At 35.3% G+C, this 23,502-nt stretch overlaps 1 protein-coding gene across 2 annotated transcripts in view; it reads right to left on the reverse strand.

Annotated features, from left to right (window-relative positions):
- Ano5 (anoctamin 5) overlaps positions 1–23,502 on the reverse strand; it is a 49,021-nt gene that overhangs the window by 19,791 nt on the left and 5,728 nt on the right. Inside the window, exons 2-8 of one of the 2 annotated variants that reach the window (XM_042691715.1) lie at positions 20,978–21,024; positions 19,576–19,623; positions 12,861–12,974; positions 10,137–10,205; positions 9,158–9,442; positions 2,334–2,447; positions 86–195 (exon numbers count right to left, since the gene is read on the reverse strand). In XM_042691715.1, coding sequence (XP_042547649.1) covers positions 86–195; positions 2,334–2,447; positions 9,158–9,442; positions 10,137–10,205; positions 12,861–12,974; positions 19,576–19,623; positions 20,978–21,024 — 787 coding nt within the window. The remainder of the gene's footprint in view (positions 1–85; positions 196–2,333; positions 2,448–9,157; positions 9,443–10,136; positions 10,206–12,860; positions 12,975–19,575; positions 19,624–20,977; positions 21,025–23,502) is intronic. The other variant, XM_042691716.1, reaches the window with a different exon arrangement.

A 23,502-nucleotide genomic window follows, 5' to 3' on the forward strand; every position in this document is an offset into this window, starting at 1 on the left:
AATCAAAATAATAGATATTCCCTCATTGTGATAAAAATCACAGCATCAAGTTTTACCTGATGGGATCCTGGGAAAAGAAACTTACCTAATCAACTCTAAAGGTTGCTCCTTATAAAAAAGGGAAAACCGAGCCCAGTGCTTGTGAAGTATATACCTTTCATTGCAACGATTTTCTGATGGCTTCCAGTATTGGCCCTATACATATCCAAGACAGTAATAAAGGATAAGGCAAAGGACAAGTGTGCAGTAAATGAAGGCTATGTTCTTTTTTTTTAAGGCTATTTTCTTAAAGGTTAGTGGACAAGCTAATTCTTCCTTTCACTTTTAGATTTGTGTCTTCTATTCATTGATAGTTCATGATTTACTAAAATCAATAATGTATCATTAGACTGGTTTATTCACTACATTTGCTTATCCATAAATGCAAGATAGCTTTGGGATTTTTGCTGTACTTAATTAAGCCATACTTTTCACCCAGGAGGCTCTTTTTTTTCCTTTACTTAAAACCTCATATATGTAGATTCACATCACTACTTAACTGGCTAGGACTTTAGAAAAAAACCAAAGCATTCATTTTTTACACGGAAAAATTAAACCCCAAGCTAAATAAAGTGACTGATGCAAATCACATTACTATAGGAAGAAAGCCCTGATCTGTCCCTCACTGACCCTGAGCTCAAGCCCAGGACTGGCACAACAAACAAATAAATAAATGCAGTGGACACTTAGATGGACCCATTAAAGTATAGCCCTCTTACAAGTATGTATGTATGTATGTATGTATGTATGTATGTATGTATGTATATATGTATGTATGTATTTGGTGCTAGTCCTGGGGCTTGAACTCAGGCCTGGGAGCTGTCTCTAATCTTCTTTTTGTTAAAAACCAGCACTCTACCACTTGATCACAGTTCTAGGTTTTTTGGTAGTTAATTGGAGAAAAGAGTCTCTAGGACTTTCCTGCCCACCTTCCCTTAAACTGTCATCCTCAGATCTCAGTTTCCTGAGAAGCTAGGATTACAGATGTGAGCCATCAATGCCTAGCTTTGTATAGCCTTTTGAAATTAAGGAAAAACCCACAATAACTTAATGGCCCACTGATTTCTACCACTTGTTTCAATCATCATATGTGTTTGTTCTATATTGCTGAAGACTGATTTTTCTCATGAATAAAACATCTTTTGTAAATGTGGAAGAAAAAAGAAAAAGACTCAAAGGACGGATGATCTTAAAGTAGTTTATATATTTCTTGCCATGTGATTTTTTTTTATTCCTGACAGCTGGTAAAATTCATTCACTGACTGTCCAAATGAGTAGGTTTACCTCAGAAGCTAGGCAAAAGTCTTTGTTGCTAAGTCATTTTTGAGACTGATTCAAAAGAGCACAACACTTTAATAAAACATCACTTCTCTGAAGAACATACAAGGCTCAATATTCATGATGCCAGCCTCAAAGAAAATTTCTCCTGAGATAGGCGTGGTATTGCATGTCTGAAATTCCAGCATTTATGAAGCAGAGGCAGGAGAATTGAGTTTCAGGCCATCTTGAGCTATGTGCTCAGACCCTGTCTCAAAAATGACATAGCTCTGAGTGCAGTGGTACACATACTTTATCTTTAGGAAATTCTTTCACAGTCTTTGAGCTGGAATTCATGAGTGTGCATCAATAGTGGTCTAGGAGAATGTTTTCCATATAACTGAAAGCAGGTACATATCTGAAGAATGATACATGTAATGTCAATCTTTTACATCTTCAAATCTTAATGAACAATATGTATATGGTCAAATATGTTATATTCAGGTATGAAAATGGAACAATGGAGCTTGTTGAAAATGGTTTTGGCAGGAGGGTAGGGAATAACGGAGGACAGAAGGGTGAATTTGATCAAAGTATATTGAATGCACATATATCAAAATAAAATCCCTTTGTATGACTAATTGATAATAATAAAAATACTGTTTAAAAAACCTTAATGAGAAGAGACTTAATGGATCACATAAAAATCCTCAAATACTATGATATACATCTTTTAAAATGTGACTGCTAGTTTCAAAATACACCCTTAGGAAATACACTTTAAAGAAAACTCAGATACAAATAAAGCAATTTTTGAAAAGAAATTTCCATTTGCAATCTCAGTGCCTAAAACATTAGCTCTGTTTTACTATAGGCTGCTGAAACTCTGAACTCAGAATCAGAAAGTCTGGGAATTTTCTTCTCATGAAAATGTAAGAAAAAGGAGAACAAGTGGACAGTTCTTTTCTTCAACAAGGAAATCTCTGCAAGTAAGAGAGGTAATGAGCTTCACATTTCCAAGTCAACGCTGTACTTACATCGTGGAGTGGATACGCAGATGAGTATGTGTTCGAAGTTAGTAGTCTTTCAATCCCAAACTTTTTCTTTCCATCTTCTATGCCAAAAGGACACCGTGAGAGAATATAGTACACCTACAAGATAATACAAAGAGATACCAGAAAGTTTCAGACTTATGGTTTTTACAGTTTTCTTTTACCAATTCAAAGTTAATAATAACCATTATTGCTTGACTATACACATAGGCCAAATATAGAAGGAAACTTTTTTTTGAGGAAGCATATGGAGTATGAATTAGTACGGGAATTTGTAGGTTTCTTAGCCTCTGGTCCTTTGGTGGGGAAGAGAGTGATTGGGCCAATTTTGTTTCTCTTCTCTCAAACTCCTCTACAAGTGTCATGTGCCAAAATTCCTACTACAATTAAAGTTTAAAGTTGAAATCTAATAGTACTATTAAGAGTTAACTTGGAGAAATATGAAGTACAATTAATACTTAGCCAAGTTGTTTGCATTATTTCTAAAATTAAATAGTCTGACAAACTTTTACCTGCCCATACTCTTGGGTTGAGTTTACTATTCAAGATTGTCCTTGTCTCTCAAACTTCTTTTCAGTCACCATTATCTTTGTGTACATTTTCTTTCTCTTACATGTAATTTTGGCCTTTAGTGTCCTCTGCTCTTATGTTCCTATCAACTGTATCTCATCTCTTTTGTGTTTTCTAAAACTTTTCAGAATATTTACTTTTTTGACTGTTGATTTTAGTACTGGTTTAGATATCTTTATCCCCCTTTTAGATTTTATCATTCTAAGATTTACAGAAAAGGTCAGATAAGGTGATGTTAGGGAAATGAACTCTAAGATACATATTCAAATGTTTTTTCTTTTCATGCGATTGTTTATAACACATTTATAAGATGATTTCTTTGTTGCTTTGTATGTCCCTCCCCCACAGTATAACCCCTGCTTTCACTGTATTTGATGTCGGTATAATTTGTGGAGGGGAAGGGGAAAAACAAATCGTTTAAATAGGGATACAGGTGGACCCATTGCAACAATGAGATGTACAAGTTGTTATGCCGAAAATGAACTTTACAACTTTGGTGTGTGTGTGTGGGGGGGGGTGGATTGGGTTGGGGGGACAGAATGGGAAGGAATGGGAAGGGGAAAAAAAAGAGGAGGCTACAATGCTTGATAAGAAACGTACTCATTATATTGCCCATGTAATTGTAACCCCTTTATACGGTATTTTCACAATAAAAAAAAAAAAAAGCCAAAAAGAAAAAAAAAGAAATTAATGATAGCTTTTTTGATTCATCATCATTAAACCTGATCATTTGTTTTAAAGGAAGTATAATATTCTCTTTGGTAAAATCACAATTTATACACGGCAGGTTAATTTTTATGAATGTTGTATATAAGAACTATTTTATACACTTTGGATTATTCCAGTGGGAAGCCTCCATTGAGTCTTACCGGGGTACACACACACACACACACACACACACACACACACACGAAAGTGTCATAATGAAACAAACTCCCCTTGTACAATTAATGTATGCAAGCAACAGTGCTAATGAAAAATAGAAAATAGTCAGCAACTCAACAACATTATTTTAAGGTGTTAGCAAAGTTGAAAAAAATACTATATATTGAAATGTATTACAAAACTATAGAAAAACCTGTTAATGATTTTTTCCCATAAAGATTACTACTGGGAAGGGCATTCTTAAAGTAGAAAGTATTCTAACCAGATTTGCAAACATTTGAATTGTCAGGCAAAAAAAAAAAAAGGATTTTCTTTTTTTTTTTTTTTGCCAGTTCTGGGGCTTGAACTCAGGGCCTGGGCACTGTCCCTGAGCTTCTTTTACTCAAGGCTAGCATTCTATCACTTGAGCCACAGTACGACTTTCAGCTTTTTCTGTTTGTGTGGTATTGAAAAATTGAACCCAGGGCTTCATGCATGCTAAGCAATACTCTACCACTAAGCCACATTCTCAGCCCCCAAAAGATAATTTTTAATAGAGAAAAAGTAATCAAGAGTCAGAAAAATCTCCGAAGTACATGTTCTACTTGTTTCTATTGGCTAGAACTCAGGATGGGCCAAGAATCAGAGTCCAGTGGAAAGGAGAGAAACTTAAAAGTTGATCAAGTCAACTAAGAAGTATTTTGCTTGAAGAATCAACTGTTATAAAGGATTGAAAACACCATTTGTTAAACAAAAATTGGGAATTTTGGAGTCTGTTGGCCTTTGTTAATGACAAAAGGGAGAAAGTTTAAAGGTAAGTACAAACTTGAGAGAAAGGAACTTTCTCTAGTATTAAAGGAGACATTGCTCCACCTCTTCTTTGGAGAATGAATGCAAATTTTAAAAGCTAAGTAAGTTCTTACATTGCGAACTAGGAATGCTTTTCTTAAGGGTTTGATACAATTTCTTTTAAATGTAAACAATGAATGTTCTTATCTTTAAGTTTCTAGTTGAGTTTAGTTTAGGGCAATGACTTGAAGTTGGAACTATATTTGACAAAACAGATGGGGAAAATCACCTTCTTCCATTTACCATGTTAAAAAATTACATATTCGATATGATAAACAATGCTTCAATGAACATGGTTGTGCTGGTGGCTGCAGTGGTTCACTGGATAAATGCCTCGGAATGGGATTGCTGAGTTACAGAAAAGTTCTGTTTAGTCTTTTAAGGAACCTCCATACTGCTTTCCAGAGTGGTTAAACAAGTTTATATGCCCACCAAGAGTATAATAGAGTTCCCTTTTGGCCATACCCCTGCCAACATTTGTGATTGTTAGTTTTCCTGATAATTACCATTCTAACTGGACTGAGGTGGAATGTCAGTGTTGTTTTGATTTGTATTCATTTCTTGGCCAGAGATGTTGAACACTTCTTCATGTGTCTATTAGCCATTCTTTTCTTCCTCTGAGAAGTCTCTCTGTAAGTCTTTAGCCAATTTAGTGATTGGGTTGCTGAGTTTTTGAAGGCTTACTTTTGGGGGTCCCTCAGTGGATGAATGGATCAAGAGAATATGGTATAGATAGATATAGATATAGATACAGAATGGAATTCTATTCTTCCATCAGAAAGAATGATACTGTACCATTCATAAGGAAATGGAAAGAGTTGGAAAATATTATATTAAGTGAAGTAAGCCAGAGCCCAAGAAACATAGGCTGTGTGGTTTTCCTAATTTGTGGTAACTAGAATGTGCCTATAAATCTACAAGTAAACACACTGAATGATTAAAATCAATCAATCAATCAATAAACCAGAGAATTTTCAGAATAATGAGCACTGGTTTTTCCACTGAAAGTTGCCAGCAGCAATAGCACCTACCAAATCATAATGTCTTTGAAGCTTTGAAGCCAGGCTTTGCCTTCTCTGCTTTGGCTATCAATATCTTAGATTACTAAATGAGTAGAAAGTTGTTCCATATACCTTTCATATAGCCAATATCATCACTTCTTTCAATTAGCTCTTCTGGATAACTTGCTGTAGTTTCACCTTGAACTTTTATGTTATAAAGATGGCTTTTTTATTCAGTAAGCAAACTCTGCCGGCTTAAACTTTTCTTCTACACCTTTCATCCTCTTCAGCCTTCTCTGAACTGAAGAGAAGGCACTGTTCTGGATTGAGCTGTTGTTTAGAAGAATTTTGAAACTTCTTGTCTTCAAGACCACTAAAGCTATGCAGTCACCCTATTCTGGTTACTCATTTGCTGCTTTGATAGTGTAGCTCTGGCTTATTTCAGAATTTGACATGTCTTTCTCAGTAAGTTAAAGTATTTCTAGCTTTTGATATAAAGTAAGAGAATAGAGAGAGACCATTGATGTCCTAATCTCAATGTTATTTATGGCTAATATAGGGTTTTTAAATGTTCTAATTTATTTATTTTAAATTTTATTGAAAAGGTAATGAGCAGGGGGTTATAGTGACATAAGTAAGGCAATTAGTACATTTGTTTTTAATCATTGTAACCCCATTTTTCTTTATCTCCCCCTAACCCATCCCTATCCCCCCCTCCAAGTGGTAATGTTCATATCCAACCTATGTTGGAACTCAAGTGAGCATCAATGTTGCTGTGGTTCATTCATTGTCCTGCTGTTTCTGCGATTCCTTTTCCCTTCCACATATTGCATTGTCTGTTATACAAATCATGAGGTACAAAAAACTAAAAGACACGAAGAAAGTAAGAAACAGAGAAAAAAGAACAAACTATATACAGGGTTTAATGAGAACCTCTTGTTTCCATAGGTTGGAGTTCACGTTAATATGCTTCATTATATATTGTCCTTTGCACTAAGCACTTGGGTTACTGAGAGCCCCTGGTAAGAATATCATAACATATTCTATTTCCAACAAATGAGGGAGATCATGCAGTCTGCTTTTCTTTGAGTCTGGCTTACTTTACATACTCTAATTTTTTCCAAGTCTTTCCATTTCCTAATAAACAGAACAAGGTTATTCTTTCTGATGGAAGCATAAAATTCCATTGTGTATATGTACCACATTTTCTTGATCCATTCATCTACTGAGAATCATTTGGGTTGGTTCCGTATCTTGGTTATGATAAGTAATTCTGTGATGAACATCATTGTACTGGTGGCTTTAGTGTGGCCTTGTTTGTGGTCATTTGGGTAAATTCCCAAAAGTGGGATTGCTGGGTCATAGGGGAGCTCTATGTGTGGTTTTTTTGAGGAACCACCACACTGCTTTCCAGAGTGGTTGGAATGTTCTAGTTTAAATATTGTATCAGTTTATCAAGAGCTACTAATGGTACTAATTTCAATATTATTTTATCATAGAGAAGGGATAGCTCCAAGGAAAAGCAAAGAGGCTGAGGAACTCTTGGCCAGTGGAGAGGTAAAAACAGGCATAGCATTGATCAATCAAGTTAGCTAACTTATATAGGTGCAGTTTGTGGTGCATCGAAACAAATAAAACAGACACATGGAAGATCACAGACCACAGATATGAAACTTATAACAGATATCATCATGAAATTTTGCAGTATTATGAGAATTTTCAAGCTGACACAGATGCATCAAGTAGACACATGCAGTTGGAAGAAATGACACCAACAGACAAATTCAGGATACAGATGCAGAAAGTTCAATCACCTATGGCACAATAAAGCAAGGTATGCCTATATTCATGCAATGAAATGTGTTCTACTACAGATGGATGAAACAGGGTTTAGTGTGCTGTAATAACTAGTTTTGGGTCTTTTAGGTAATTTATGTGTTTCTGTATATGTACAAAAACTCCTTAACCACGCGTTCCATTTAAATCTTATACTTACTGCATGACTTTTTTCTTCTGTATAGTTGGATAAAGGCAAACCTTGGTTTATATAAAAAGTTTGGCCTTTTCTCATTACGAAGGTGTACATACCAGACATGTCCCATGTAAGTCAATGTCTGCTGTATCGTCACATATATATCACATATATGCATATATGAATATTATGTATATTTGTATATACATATACAAATGGTTCCTGTGAGGTTTGAGATTTTTATACTAACTTGATCTTTCAATACTATTCAACTTTATTTAATTTATTGATTAATCAATTAATTTGGAGTGACAAGAATTGAGCTTAGGGCTTTGTGTTTGCTAAGAAAGAATACTACCACTTAAGCCATGTGTCCATCCTTGCAATTTCTACTTTGTTTTTCAGGTGGATTCCCTTATTTCTTCCTGGTTTGGCCTCAGACTATGTTCCTCCTACTGCAACCTTCAGAATAGATGGATTACAAGTGTGTACCACCATGTTATTTAATATTCCATGTCACAGAAATGGTTGTGTTTATTCGGGAACTGGAAAGACAAATGGAATCAGGTTTCTTTCCTCAGGAAAAAAGGAAAATGTTTTGTGATTGTCAGAAACCAGCCGGTTAATTAAGTAGCAGATACAGAGTATATAGAGTTCCCTTCTGGCCAATCTTCCTTCTTCTTAAGTCAGGTCAGTAATGATAACAATTGTATCTAATTCTTCCTGAAGACTTTGTGTGTGCCAAGTACTATTTAAAACCTTTCATATCTTCACTCATTTATTTCTCTGTGTAGTCTACAGAGTGGATATTATTCTAACCTACAAAGAAGCTGTGCACAGAAACCATATTTTTAGGAGAGAGGTTTGTAATGAACAGAAAACTTCAAAATTGTCTGAGGGCTTTCAAATTTTACCCATATATAAAGAAATTAAACTATTCAAGTTTTACTTATATTGACCAATACTCCTCTTGACATATGCAGTGAATTTATAAAACTAAAATTTAAGAGGATAAAAGCATTTTACATAGATTATCCAAAAATCAAAATTTCCTGATTCAGGGCTAGGAAGGTAGCTCAGTGGTAGAGTGCTTGCCTTGCATGCATGAGGCCCTGGGTTCAATTCCTTAGGACCACATAAGCAGAAAAAGCCAGAAGTGGTGCTGTGGCTCAAGTGATAAGAGTGCTGGCTTTGAGCTGAAGAGCTGAGGGACAGCACCCAGGCCAAGAGTTCAGGCCCCACGACTGACAAAACAAAAACAAAATTCCCTGACTCTTAGTTGAGTGCTCTTTTGGAATTATATGATGATACATCATTCATCACCATATCCACACTGCCTATTATTCATCTTGAAACAATAGTTTGAGAAGCAGAGAAGTTAACAGGTCAAGTTGAAGTTGACTAAACAGTCTTTCAGACCACAACCTAATACCATCAAAGACTTATGTTTTACACAGGAACACTGCACAGATGTGGAACTGCATACATATCAAAAGCACCTATGAGTACATATGCCATACTTGGAAAGATGTGCTGAGGACTTGTCTACCTACAATTCTGTTTCTTGATGATGATGGGAAGAAGCTTGCTTCATCTTCAATAAGGAAGAGCTCTTGCCGATGTCTGGTGAATTGGGCAGTAAAATACTCAGGGTGAGGATGCTTCACAGTGGCTGGAAGCTTCACTGGCCCAAGCATGTAATTCAAGGGAGTGTACTGAGTTCGGGGAATATCATTCTCCTTAATGGGCATTCTGATTCCCAACACTTCAGCATAAGTAACTAGTACCTCCCAAGGAGCGTGGATCTTGACAAAATAAGTTTTTCCATTTTCAGAGTCCTATGTGAGAAAGAGGTAAAAATCAAAGAAAGCTTTCCAATCTGTTGGCTATTGAGCTTTTTAATAAGTAACCGGATTTTATAAAATCCCATAGATGCCACTGCATTTTTATTTTATTGAATTATTAGAACTTCTAGGGAAACAAATTCTTTTAGCAGGTAGGTATTAAAGATACCAAGAAAAACAGAGAAAAAACAAGAATTACAAAATAAAAAACATCAGGCAATACTGGCAGTGTCATACTCAAGGTGTGACCTTAATTAAACCTTTCAAAATAATTTTCAGAAACTGTAGAAAAATAGTAAATGAAAGGGATTTTTGCAAAAGTAAAAGAACTTGATAGGATCAGAATATACTAGTATATTATTATGCTGCAAGATATCTGATAACTATTTAGGCACAAGACTGGAAGTAGCCTTCAAAAATAGATATGAAACCAAGACCTCCTTTTTTCTTCTTTTTTTCTTTTTGGTATTCAGAAGAAACAATAATGTGTTCCACTGACCATCTGACATCCTATACACTGATCTACACACTGAGCTGTACGACCACAGATTGAGTATCTTTGGTGAACATATCTACAGCCAAGAGTTATGCATTGTTCTAATCACAAAATCTATCTAGCTAAGGGCCCAAAGAGGAGAAAACACCACTCAAAAAATAAGATTGTGTGTAAATCATCAATTATATTTACCCGTTTGTCTTCAATTTCCAACTCAAGACCTGATTTTCTGAGATTTCTTTCAAACTCTCTTCTTCTTTCCTATAGGCAAAATAAATACATAGGATGACTCCACAGAATACCTTGTTTTATTTTCTCAGTGATTGGTAGACTCAATACACTCTTGCTGTGCTTCCAGATGGTTCTCTGACCCCTCTCCTGGGACTATATAATGGTACTCTCCAATACTCACATCTTAAGATGTGAGGCACAGCACTAATCTAAAGTATTATAGCTGATAATGACAATGAAAATACAGGATGTTTATAAATAATTTCTAAAAAAATGCAAGCTCTCTATTTAAAGAGATGTTCAATACAGAATAAAATTGAAAACTTCCATAAACACAAAGATAAAACATGTTCTTAGTTTCAAGGCAGAACATTACAAAAACCAATAGCATTTAAAGATATTATAAATTCAGTGTAATTTTCAGCCACAATAGCATCATCATCACATTGTCATCTCCTCATCCTCATCAACGATGTTAAATGTTAGAAAAGTAGTATAGGACTGAACTTGCCTACTGGTTTATAATTGGAGATGAACAGAGGGGTTGAAGGGGGTCCTGTTAAGAATTAGAAGAAGGAATTAGACAAAAATGTTGAGAAGTAAACAATAGCTGGTAGGGAATCTGTTATCTTCAGAAAAATTTTAAGATTTCATATTTGACTTGTTTTCTTAATAGGAATAGTTAACAGGCTATATATTTTTGGGAGGAAATGGTCCCATAAGAACAAAACAAAATATAATTTAGGTGAGAGAGGAAAAATGGTAAGAGTAATATCCATAAGTAGGTATACATCACAGAATGAATACAACAGGTATGAAACTCGTATCCTGCTGGCAACTTTAGAAAGGCTGGTCCTATAGTAAAGGACTGTAGTTTTCTGGAGAGTTCTCAATACCTTCAGTACTTAAGGAATAACATACATTCCCTACTGTACAGTGTACTTCATGCTAATAATTAACTTTCTTTCTGGAAATAAGGGACTTGTAATGACCTACAAAGGAAATGAGAAGTGGCCAACCTACACTTAAAACCCAAGAACTGAGTGGCTAATGAGTCTGTACTACACAGAACATGTCACATGGGTTGTCTTAGTAGAGAAGTTAAATCTGTCCTTACATATCAGGACACAAAGTATCATCTTTCTTTATAGCTGCATCTAGTTTTGCTTGGAGTTTATCTCATCAGTCTTTTTCTTTGTGCTTTTGCTTGGTTAAAAGCAAAGCCATGAACTTTAATAACACATAGCCATAAACGTGTATCCTGGGAGTCTTTCTAATAAAGCAAGGGTGGTCTTGGAGACTCCAATTTGCTCATGAAGTTAGATTTAGATAGAATGATAGAGGTTTTAAATGATAACAGAAAGGAAGGCAAATATACATACATGTATGCAAAAATGTTGATGGGTAGATACGTAATGGTGGAAATTTAAGGAATTCTTATTGTTTAGGTTTAATTCCTTTTTCAATGAAAGAGAGAAGTATGGCTAGCTTTAGCTTGAAGATAGAAAGTAAGTACAAGAAAATGATGAAAAAAAATAAGCTATGTAAAAGTCTTCCAGCACAAAGGTAGACCAGAACACAATAATAAAGATAAAATACATTAAATGAATTTGTGGAATGTTAAATATGTCGATGATCATTATTTACATATATAAATACTTCCACATACACATTAATTTATTAATTCACTCTTTAAAATATCAGATATTTATTAAGCATCTATTATATCTCTATCACTATTTTTGACATCTGAGCAGACAGAAGTGAACAAGTGAAAAGATTTTGGCCTCATGAACTTATTTAAGCATTAGAGACATTAAATACATTATAAAAATGTGAAAAAGAAGTTTAAGTTCAGAAAGTAATGAGTATTCTAACAAAAATAAAATGAGGCCAGTAACACAGCACAGGATGAAGTATATTTTAGGTCAGATTAATTAGTCACACATTTTCAAAATGAAAACTGCAGAGCAACTGCAGTAGCGATACTCACTAGACACTATATTGAAAATAAACTATACATCTTGGGGGTAGGGTTGGAAGGGAAAAACTGGGAGAAAATGAAGGAAGAGGAGACACTATTCAAAAAGAAATGTACTCATTACCTGACTTACATAACTGGAATCCTTCTATACAACAAGCTTACAATAACAATAAAAATATTCATATTATATTCAGAATCATACTTCTCACATTATTTTTTTGGGGGGTCCGGTCATGGAGCCTGAACTCTGGGCCTGGGCGCTGTCCCTCAGCTCTTCAGCTCAAGGCTAGCACTCTACCACTTGAGCCACAGCGCCACTTCCAGCTTTTTTCCTTTTGCTTCTGTGGTGCTGAGGAATCGAACCCAGGGCCTCAGGCATGCAAGGCAAGCACTCTACCACTGAGCCACCTTCCCAGCCCCCATACTTCTCACTTTAGAGGTCACATTTAATATCAAGAAGAGAGTTTTATAAATGCACTAGTCATTTGAAAGAAGAGGGAAAAGCAGTAAGTTTCCAAAATATCCTACAGAGAGAAGTCACTTGACACATCCATTCTTAGACTTCTAACCTTGCAGTCTTCTGAGTCAACTTCAGCTTCAAAAAATTAGACTTTCCCAGAATAATTTAATGCAAACATCTCTGTGAAACTACAGGAGGTACATCTTTGTGTTATCTCTATTCATCTCAAATAAACACTCACCGCTTTTATGTCTAAATCTTTCTTTACATCTTCCACATAGGAAAGGACAAAATCAATTTGCCTAACCCCATCTCGGAAGAATATAGAATCTTTGCTTTGTTTATCTCTTTGAAACTGCAGGAGACAAAAATGACATTTAGGTTATTGTTTACTCTCAAATGGCAGAAACATGAAGATTATTTAAAATGTAGTCACCACCCAATTTTTATGTCTTGAAATGGCAAATCAAGACAAATCACAGCAGGAAAGTATGCACATTCTGTAAGGTAAAAATCCATGGATGGGATTAGACGGCAAAAATTCAGAAAGAAGTTAAGCATATTAACTACATGCACTCACACATATACAAATACTACAATTATAAGAAAACACAAAATGAATAAAATTGTACTTTGTGCCAAAAATGCATGTTTAGAGAGAAACTTGTTATCCTCATTAGCAAGGTAACTGTTTCAAATAATTACACACTTCTTTCAGGTTATAATTAATTACAACCTGATTAATGGAATTTTGCTGCAAAACAATAAATCTATGATTAACACTTACTGATCTTAAAATCGTCACTTCATAATCTAATATTTAAATATTCAAATAACGTCAATGCTTAGTTCATAGTTAGAAAGCAGAGAACTTGCTAGCTGACCTTGCCATAAGTATGTCTTCATGCAGTGTCCCTTATTGACAATTTATCAGATTAAAACAAATCTTGATTAAATTTGTATGAATTACTTCAATACAAGAACAAAACTTAGAACTTGCACATGCTGTATAAGTTAATAATTACTTCCTTTTCAAGGTATTTAGAATCAATGGAGAGTATCAGACAAATGAGATTTCACATTTGAGTGATTTGGACTTCTTCACTGTTTATATGTAAGATGTAATAATACTGTTGCCTACATGCCGTGCTTAGAATTATGCAAATGTGTGATGTATGCAGTTAGTATCAGTGAGACAGTTTTCCAATTGCTTTAGCTAACTTGTGAGTGGGGAATTCAACACTTGAATTTTCACAATGGACATTTCAATTAGCTTATGAATTTCTTTTATGAGGTGTTTTTCACTCAGAGGCCAGACCAGTGACCCAACATCAGAAATGGATATAGATCAGTCATGAACAAGTAAGATTCCATGTTTGATCTGTGGTCTACGAACATGGTGACTCTATTTATGACTGAGTAGGTAGCTGATATGCCTCAGAAAGAGCCAGGGGTCAATGCACAAGAGAAAATGAGCAGCTCAAAGATTCACTTCTAAAATACATTAATTCAGATGTTATGTCTGTGTTCTCTGTACCCCGACTGAAGAACAAATTAATCTAAGGATATTCAAACCACTATCATGTTATGACTTGGTTGTAAATTATCGAAAAACTAAAAACAAAACAAAAATGTAAAATAATCACCGGCACTTTTGTAAACTATAGTTTAGCATGTTTTATTAAACTCACCAAAAATTTTGGAAGCCACAAATTCTTTTGAAGCAAGAAGTAAAATCAAATGAAACCAAACATGTGTGAAAAATAAATCAGATCAGGTATAATCAAAGCACAAAATTAGATGGGAAAATAATAAACATATTACTTTAACTCTGTGGCAGCCATATTTGTATGGTAGATTTAGAAAAATTGGTTAGTATTATTAGCTGTGTTTATATTGCTTGGACAAGCTAATCTAGGGCCACAAAGGTAAGTTCTGGTGACAGAGATACATAAGCAAATAAACATTCAGTATTTTGTAGCTTTATATGTCTTTTTTTTTCCCCCAGGGCTGAGAGTGTGTGCCAGGTGGGCACCCTTCCGCTGGGCTAAACCCCCAGCCCCACATTCAGTATTTTGATAGGTTATTGACAACACAGCTAAAAAGAACAGAGATTTCAATTATTTTCCTTCTTCAACAGCCAAAATGTGTTTCCTTCCTGTGAAAGCCAACGAAACTCATATCATTATGTAGAACCCTAACTATGAGCAATTCAGAAATGAAAAATACAGAAAAATCAATAATAGCTTTCTAAATTGCCAAGGCGTAAGCATTTTAGGATTATTAATAAAAACTGATCAAAGTGGGGGAACTGTGGCTCACCCCTGTAATCCTAGCTACTCAGAAGGCTCAGATCTGAAGATCATGGTTCAAAGCCAGCTGGGGAAGTCCATGAGATTCTTATAGTAACTATCAGAAAGCTGGAAGTGGCACTATAGCTCAAAGTGGTAGACCGCCCTCAAACCTTCAGCAAAAGGTCTCAGGGACAGCACCCAGACCCCCAGGGTCAAGCCCTATGGCTGAACAACAACAAAATGAAAAGCAACAATCAAAAAAGCTGATCAAAGACAACGGCAACAAACAAATCAGCTAGTTGTTATATATAATTAAAACACATCATGTTTTTGTTTAGCGCAAACATGACATAACAATCATATCTGCCATGTGTAGGTTTGTGTTTACGTTTCTTTTCTTCTCAATGTCTTTATCTATATTATGAGAGGTTTTCCTTTGAGTGATATTCTAGGATTCCTAAATTTCTCATTCTAACAGAGGTCAAAAATCTCAGAAACGATTTAAATTTTATTTGTGCATGTAGGTATGTTTTTAGGAAGATAGGTCAGAGATCTCACTAGTTCCAAACAGTAGTGAAAATAACCATTCTTCAATGTCAATTGCTTTTGAAGTAGGAACTAGGAATTAGTGACAGGGTCGTCCAATATTAAATGCATTCATTGGAAGAAACAGTATCCACACTATTACTGCAGCCATCAGAGCATCAGTGGCATCATTCAGCACTGTTTTACCATAAGTCGCCGTCTCAGGAACAAATTGAATCGCTTTGCAGGCTGTGAAGCAACCAACAAAGAGTTAGCATGTACTCACCAAAGATTAAAATGAAGGCTGCACTAATGAATGGGTGATGAAATAAAATAGACATATACCAAATGAGACTTCAGTATAATCATTCCTTTCGTATCTATGTTTGTGAAATATTTAAAGCTGTCAGGTAATAGTAGTTAGTAAGAAGGCAAGAAGAAAAAATAGTAAGAAAGCAATAAAAATTTGGTAAAAGGGAAAAGAAAAGCCTTCATTATCTATTTCCCTAAATCTTTCACAAATGACTTTTATTTGTTGAATCAAGTTAAGGAAGAAAGAGAGAGATAATGAATACAGTATGGGAATAATAGAAATTAGAAAACAAATATGCTGATAAACAAGCTTTTACATATTAAAATTCTTACATTTGCATTTATTACTACAATTACTTGGTTTACACAACAATTATCACAACACTTAATTACTATAATTATACTGAGGTAATTCACAATATGGAATGCTTACAAATAATGTTTTTAAAAATATTAATTAATAATAATAAAAAACAATTAAAAGAAAAATTTAATTATTACTTTAATGCTTTAATCATTTATTATTAAGGCCATTATTTAAAACACTAAAGAAATAGCTTGATGATATCTAGGATAAGCAATAATATATGAAAAAAATAAAATGTATAATATATAAAACACAGTAATGAATACACAAGCCTAGTAAAATGTCATAGAAGATGCTCAGGGCTAGACAGGAAGTTTTACTTCAGCTCTTCCGGAATTCATGGACCAGGCTGAAAATTTCTAAGTAGAGGAGACTGTGAGAGTAAAAGTTCTTGGTCTGTGAAGTGATAAGTTGTCTGTGTATAGATAAGAAGTAAGAGCTGTGAAGGAAATTAGTCCTTGTATAAAGTATAGAATGGAAGTCTTCGTATAAAGTATGAACTATATATTCTGTTAGCCTCAACTGTTTTATTTTCCTGGCATTTTTGTTCATTATATTCTCCAGCTACTTTTTTTCTTTAGTGCTTGCTTTTAAATTTGTTACCAAATTGTAAGAAAAAAGGAGAGTTCTAAACTAAGGGGCTATACATTATGAGTTCAATTGGCCTAGATGTGACTTAAGTTAACCCAAAAGGGATTGTAGACCTAACTATAAAATCTAATGGTACAGAACTGAAGAAAATATGAGAAACCTCCCTTACTTTGAGACAAACAAGTACATCTTAGAATATGAAAGCTTGGACTATAAAAGAAAAAGGAAAAATCCACTTTTGAAAGATTTTTAAATTTGTTTTTAGGAAACAATTTTATGTAAATGAAAACAAAGCAATCAATTCCATGCAAATAGTCATGATAAATGATTCTGACAAAGGTCAGAATATATTCTAAAAGAAATTTTTTTATTGTAAGAAAAAATTTTTTACAAGTCAAAGAAGATGATTAGAAGTTGGCTGCATGGCTCAGTTGGTAGGATCTGCAAATAGTGACTATTCCATAGAATAAAGCATAGAAAGGAAGAAAAAATAGAATCATTTTATAGAGCAGAGACCAGACCTGACCAAAGCTACTTGAAGCTAATAATCAAGGTTAAAGCCTCGAGAGTGGTAACTCCTATGGATGGAATGTACTGTGGATCTGATATAATGACACTAATGCTTCTACTGCCTTCCTGCAAAAATGTATTAACATATTCACCAAGCTTAATCATGAGAAACAGTTTAAAAATGGATGGACATTCCACATAAAACCTGACCAAATATACTCCTCAAAACTGTGGTCATTAAAAAAGAAAAAAACACCACGCTAGGTGCTCATGGCTCATGCCTATAATCCTAACTAGTTTGAAGGCTGAGACATGAGAATCACATTTTGAAGCCAGTCCAGGCAGGAATGACCATGAGGCACATATCTCCAAAAAGCCAAGTAACATTTACCAACAAAAAGCAAGATATGTAGCTATTGTTCAAGAGTTAAACAATTAACCTTGAGGAAAAGGCTAAGGGACAGTACCCAGACCAAAACTCAAGCCCCAGTACCAGAGCAGGAAGAAGGAAGGAAGGAAGGAAGGAAGGAAGGAAGGAAGGAAGGAAGGAAGGAAGGAAGGAAGGAAGGAAGGAAGGAAGGAAGGAAGGAAGGAAGGAAGGAAGGGAGGAAGGGAGGAAGGGAGGGAAGAGGGAAGGGAGGGAGGGAGGGAGGGAGGGAAGAGGGAAGGAAGGAAGGAAAGAAGGAAGGAAGGAAGGAGGGAAGGAAGGAAGGAAAGAAGGAAGGAAGGAAGGAAGGAAGGAAGGAAGGAAGGAAGGAAGGAGGGAAGGAAGGAAGGAGGGAGGGAGGGAAGAGGGAAGGAAGGAAAGAAGGAAGGAGGGAAGGAAGGAAGGTGGGAAGGAAGAGGGAAGGAAGGAAGGAAGGAAGGAAGGAGGGAAGGAAGTAAAGAGGTAAGGAAGGAAGGAAGGAAGGAAGGAAGGAAGGAAGGAAGGAAGGAAGGAAGGAAGGAAGGAAGGAAGGAAGGAAAGAAGGAAGGAAGGAAGGCAAAGAAAAGCAAAGAAAAGGAAAGAAAAGAAAAGAAAATGAATATGAAAAGAACAAGGCAAAGAAAATGGCCATTATATTGGTTTTGATAAGACAGTAAGAAAGTATTCTCTGAAAGTGCTTTACTACCTCCTTTTAATCTGTGATAGACTTAACTTCAAAATAATTTAGTTTAAACTGTGGTGTGACTTGCATCTCTCCTTTCTTAGGATTTGGGATGGACTCTAGCATTGTTTCCTCATGATTGATTGTGTTTCTTAGTGAGTGACACCAAAATTGTGTAAGCTTTAGGCTTCTCTCAACTTTGATCTACAGTTTTCAACTCCAGGATCACATAAATGTTTTCCATGATCAAAATTTAAAAAAGAAAACCAAGAAAAAGAAAACCAAGTAGTGAACTTTTTCATTTTTCTTTCCAGCCTTTCAAACCTAATCCAGAATCCTAAATATTAGAACCTAGGGAAAAATAAATCATAGTCAATATTAAAGTACTATCTTCTCAACTTCCCAAATAGTATATTTACTCATCAATAATTATATGTTTGGGGTCTTTACTGACCTTTCAATTGACATTGCAATTTAATTCTTATATAAGTTGGGATTCAAGATTATTCTTAGCATATGTTTATAGACAAGAAAAGTGATGGAGAAAGTATACTGAAGAAAGCTTCAGAAATCTTAGTCCCAGTCAAAGATCCACCCTCATAAACATATGGATAATTTTGGCCAGGAGATTTAGACTGTTCATTTTTCTATTTGTAAGAATAGGAAATATTAAGATATCAACCAAATGCTATGATTGATGTGTCATTTTAATCAGTACATCTAATGTTATTTTTTTCTTTAGATAAATATGTACTAAACCAGGTATAGTAGCATAGGCCCATAATTCTAACACTCAGGAGCAGATGCAGGAAGATGAAGAGTTTAAGCTCAACCTCATCTACACAGTGACATCTTGTGTGTTTAAAATTGGGAGGAAGAGGGAGAAAGCTTAAAGAAATATATACAGTTGGTTATAGTGAACGCGCCTATGAAATTGAAACAATAAACCTTTTTGTTGTGGGATGGAAGGGATAGTAGGAGAACAACAAAAGAGGGGGTAACAATGCTCAACAAGAAACGTACTTATCACCTTAACCCCTCTGTATAGCATCTTTACAATAAAATAAAATTTAAAAAACTTGTATTGCTCATATGTGTAAATAAATAAAATGTGTTAAAATCAAAAGTACACTAATTTTCTCAAGCAATAATTTCTCAAATACCACACATGAGGGTCTGACGAACAACTGATTGGGAAAGATGCTACATCTACTGCAGAGATGCCCCCTGTATGTCAGGCAGGCAAGGAAAGTACTGGTGGCTGCTTACCGCTGTTTCTTCACTGATGAGAAAGCTGGTTTCTCTACTGCTCACATCCTGTTAACAGCATCAGAGGAAATGCAATGCTGTTAGTAATAGTGCAAGAGAAGTAAGTGGGCCATTAACTAGCTATAGCAAAGAAAGGAAAAGGAATTCTCTATGCAGGAATACTAAAGGAAAGGCTCAAAGAAAGTCTGAAACTTGAACATGTACGCAAAATTGTGTTTATACATACTCCTATATGTTGATGCCCATGTGAGGATGTGTATCAGTAAGTGTATATTTGATTATGTCTCTGGGTGTGTGTGGAGAGAGACATAAAGAGTGACTGAGAGAAAAAGACAATGTGGAAGACAGTTTGACTAAATAAGAAAAGACCTTGTGGAAATGGCCCCAAACTACTACATTGTAAAAAATAAAAGTAAAAAAAAAAAAAAAAGAGGTCTGTTCTTTTACTCATATTGAATTCTGAATAGGAGAAAATTAATTGGCTATGTTATACAATTCATCATTGTTTTGAAATTATAAAAGTGAACTTGGAAATGTATCAGCAAGATTCTTAAGAACATGAAATTATAACTCAAGGGACAAATTCACACATGCATGTAAATACACACAGGCCATTTGTAATTAAAGCATTTCCTTCTGTGTGGTAGGTTTTAACATCTTCATGTAACTCAATCAACCACATATCATGGAACAGTTCTGGGACCACATATTCACTTCTCAGTAGTTACTAGGATCAGGTATAGTGTATTAAGAGGGGCAACAGATACAGAGATGACCCAAAATTCATGTCTATACTAAGAGCTCACTTATGATCTTAGAACACAAAACCTAGCAGATGTTACTGGATGATGTATGAAAACAGCCAATAAAAAGTAAAAATGGAGCTGGGTACTATTTGTTTATGCCTATAACTCTAGCTACTCAGGAAGCTGGGATCTGAGTATTGTGGTTCAAAACCAGCCTGGGCAAGAAAGTCCATAAAACTCTTACCTCAGATTATTCACCCCAAAATGCCTGGAGTGGAGCGGTGGCTCATGTGGTACAGTGCTAGCCTTGAGCACAAAAGCCCAGAGACAACACTCAGGCTCTGAGTTCAAGCCCCAGAACCAGAAAAACAATAACAACAAATAAACAACAAAAAAGAAAACCACATAGTAAATACTCCAAAAGCCAACAGATTGATAACTTTACAATGTCTCACTTTAGATAATTTGTATCTTCTTCCTCTTTATTTCTTTTCTTAAATAGAGCAAAATAAAGACAAATAATTCTTATTTATCTTTTCAAAGAACTAACTCTGTTTCATTGAAACACAAAGACATAACTATTTATGTGGCATAGCATGCTAATCTTGCACTGGTCCTTTCTTACAATAAAGTTAATACATGTATCATTAACTTACCTCATTCATTTGGACAGACAATTCCATTTCTTTATCAGTTGAGATCCCTAGATGAAATAAGGAAAATAAAACATATTACATTGGTCAACTAATCTTGCTATGTTCAAATATATACACAGAGAGAAAATTGGAATTCAATAAACAAATATAACTCAAAGAATAATTAAGAAAATGTGGGAAAAAACTTTCTGGAAATTGTTCAAAACATTCCCCAAAAGAAATCTCACTAAAATCTGTTTATAATCTAGAAAGAGTATCTCAAACACTGAAATTAAGATTGAACAACATAATCTCTCTTTGTCATTTTTTTTGTCAGTCGTGGGGCTTGAACTCTGGGCCTGGGTGCTGTCCCTCAGCTTTTCGGCTCAAGGCTAGCACTCTGACATAAGTTTAACTGAGCAATATACAGCCAAAATGTGTATCCATTGGTATCTACGTGTTCTCATATGAGATTTAATGTTTTCTACACTTATTCTCCAGAATGATACCAGACCAATTGTTGAGAAAAAGCTCCAATACACCTAATTTATAATAGGCTACATTATTTTTCTCATTTACAGATATCTTCAAAATGAATACGCCCTTTAGTCATTTGGACAAAATACAGTGTTTAAATGACTTTCTGACACTAAAAAATGTTATTCAGAGAATTTTGATTGCCATTTGCTAGTGGTTCTAACTTGGAAAAACACTGAAAAGTATTTTTGAAGTGAGAACCTTCCTACAAATGAACTATTTTTGGAGAAAATATCACAAGAATGAAATAAAATGTTGCTACCACTTAACAATCATCTGAAATAAGTATGATTTTAGGAATAGTATATATTCCAAAATTATAAAAGATCTACCATTTGTATAGCTTTTAGTGCTATCCAAGAAACACAATTCAAGTCACAGAACAGATATATGAAGAATGAACTGACTCAAACTGTAAGAACCCAATGATGATACAAATCATGAATATTAAGTGGAATCACCAGTAAGGTTAGAAGAGCATCATAATGTACTTTTAAAAAGAGAAAGCACAACCACTCAATTTTATTACAGAATGTAGGTAAGAGTACTCTGTTATTATTGTTCTACTATAATTGTAAAGCTCTTAGTTGCTTAATTTCTAAATTTAACCTAAGTAGCTGAATGTCAGTGGTTCACACCTATAATCCCAGCTACTGGGAAGGTTGAGACCTGGAGGATCAAGACTTGAGGCTAGTCTAGGGAGAGAAGTCTGAGATTCATCTTTACTCAAAGAGAAACAGCGAGGCTAGAGGCTTGGCTCAAGCGGTAGAGTGCCAACTGTGAACAAGGAAGCCGAGTGAGAGCATGAGGCCCTGAGTTTAATCTCCAATAGCTCCACTATCAGTGTGTGCACTCTCACACATATGCACACAGCCCAGCACAACATGGGCATGATCTCATAGGGAATATAGGATACTTAGGGTTTAGTTCTATCTGAAGTTCAGATACTTCTGGTACTGGAATGATGTTCTTCACAAATAAGAAGACTCTGAGGATTGGGTAGAGCAAACAAAACAAAGCATGCTCAGCTCCCTTGCCAGCACGTGAAATCAATTCAGAACTCTCATCTTTAAGTGGTAGAAGGTTTATACCATGAGGTGTTTGCATGCATTAAATGAGATAATGTGCATACTTAGGGTACAGGAGATCAATGAATGTCCATTATTATTAGGATATAGTCTAGTCTTTTTTTCATTTTTTTCTTGTCAAGGTGATGTACAGAGAGATTATAGTTACATAAGTAATGTAATAAGTACATTTCTTGTCAAACTTGTTACCCCTTCCCTCATTTTTCTCCTACTTTCCCTCCCATCCTCACTTCCCGCCCCCCCAAGTTGTACAGATCCTTTCCAACATACTGTCTTATGTATATTGCTGTTGCATCGGTTTTATTGTGCAGGTGGTGTACAAAGGGGTTACAGTAACATTCATTAAGGTAATGAGTGCATTTCTTTTTGAACAGTGTCACCCCCTCCCTCATTTTCTACCAGTTTTTCCCTTCTGTACCCTCGATCCCTCAAGATGTTTAGGTCATTTCCAGCATAGTGACCAGTATCACTGCTGAGCTGGATCCTTATAAATTTTTGAATTTAGTCATTTTTCTGGGTTCAGTTTCAGAGTCTGAGAATTAAGTTGAAACAACTCTTTTTGTATTGTGACCTGAAGTTACAGTGACCTTAAGTTAAGAGACCTGTGTTGGGAAGTCATTAGACCTTAGAGGGCATCAGTCAGGAAAGATACTAGGTAGTTCCCAAGGGACTCCAGTTAGTCCTGGGATAATAAGATGTTGCAAAAGAGAAGGCCAGGCTCCTGAGTATCTCTTGCTAAGTGATCTCTCCCTCTCACACAACATGGCCACAGTGTCATCTCCCATATGCTGACACAACCAGGAGTCACCAGGCTGAACAGATGAGGCCAACTGATCTTAGTCAGCTCCAAAACCTGTGAGCTGAATAAAAACCCTTTTCTTTCTAAGGAACCCAGCCTCAGCTATGATGTTATACTAAGAC

Source organism: Dipodomys spectabilis, unplaced genomic scaffold (assembly GCF_019054845.1).
Source record: "Dipodomys spectabilis isolate Male_0828 unplaced genomic scaffold, ASM1905484v1 ptg000145l, whole genome shotgun sequence".
Classification (NCBI taxonomy): domain Eukaryota; kingdom Metazoa; phylum Chordata; class Mammalia; order Rodentia; family Heteromyidae; genus Dipodomys; species Dipodomys spectabilis.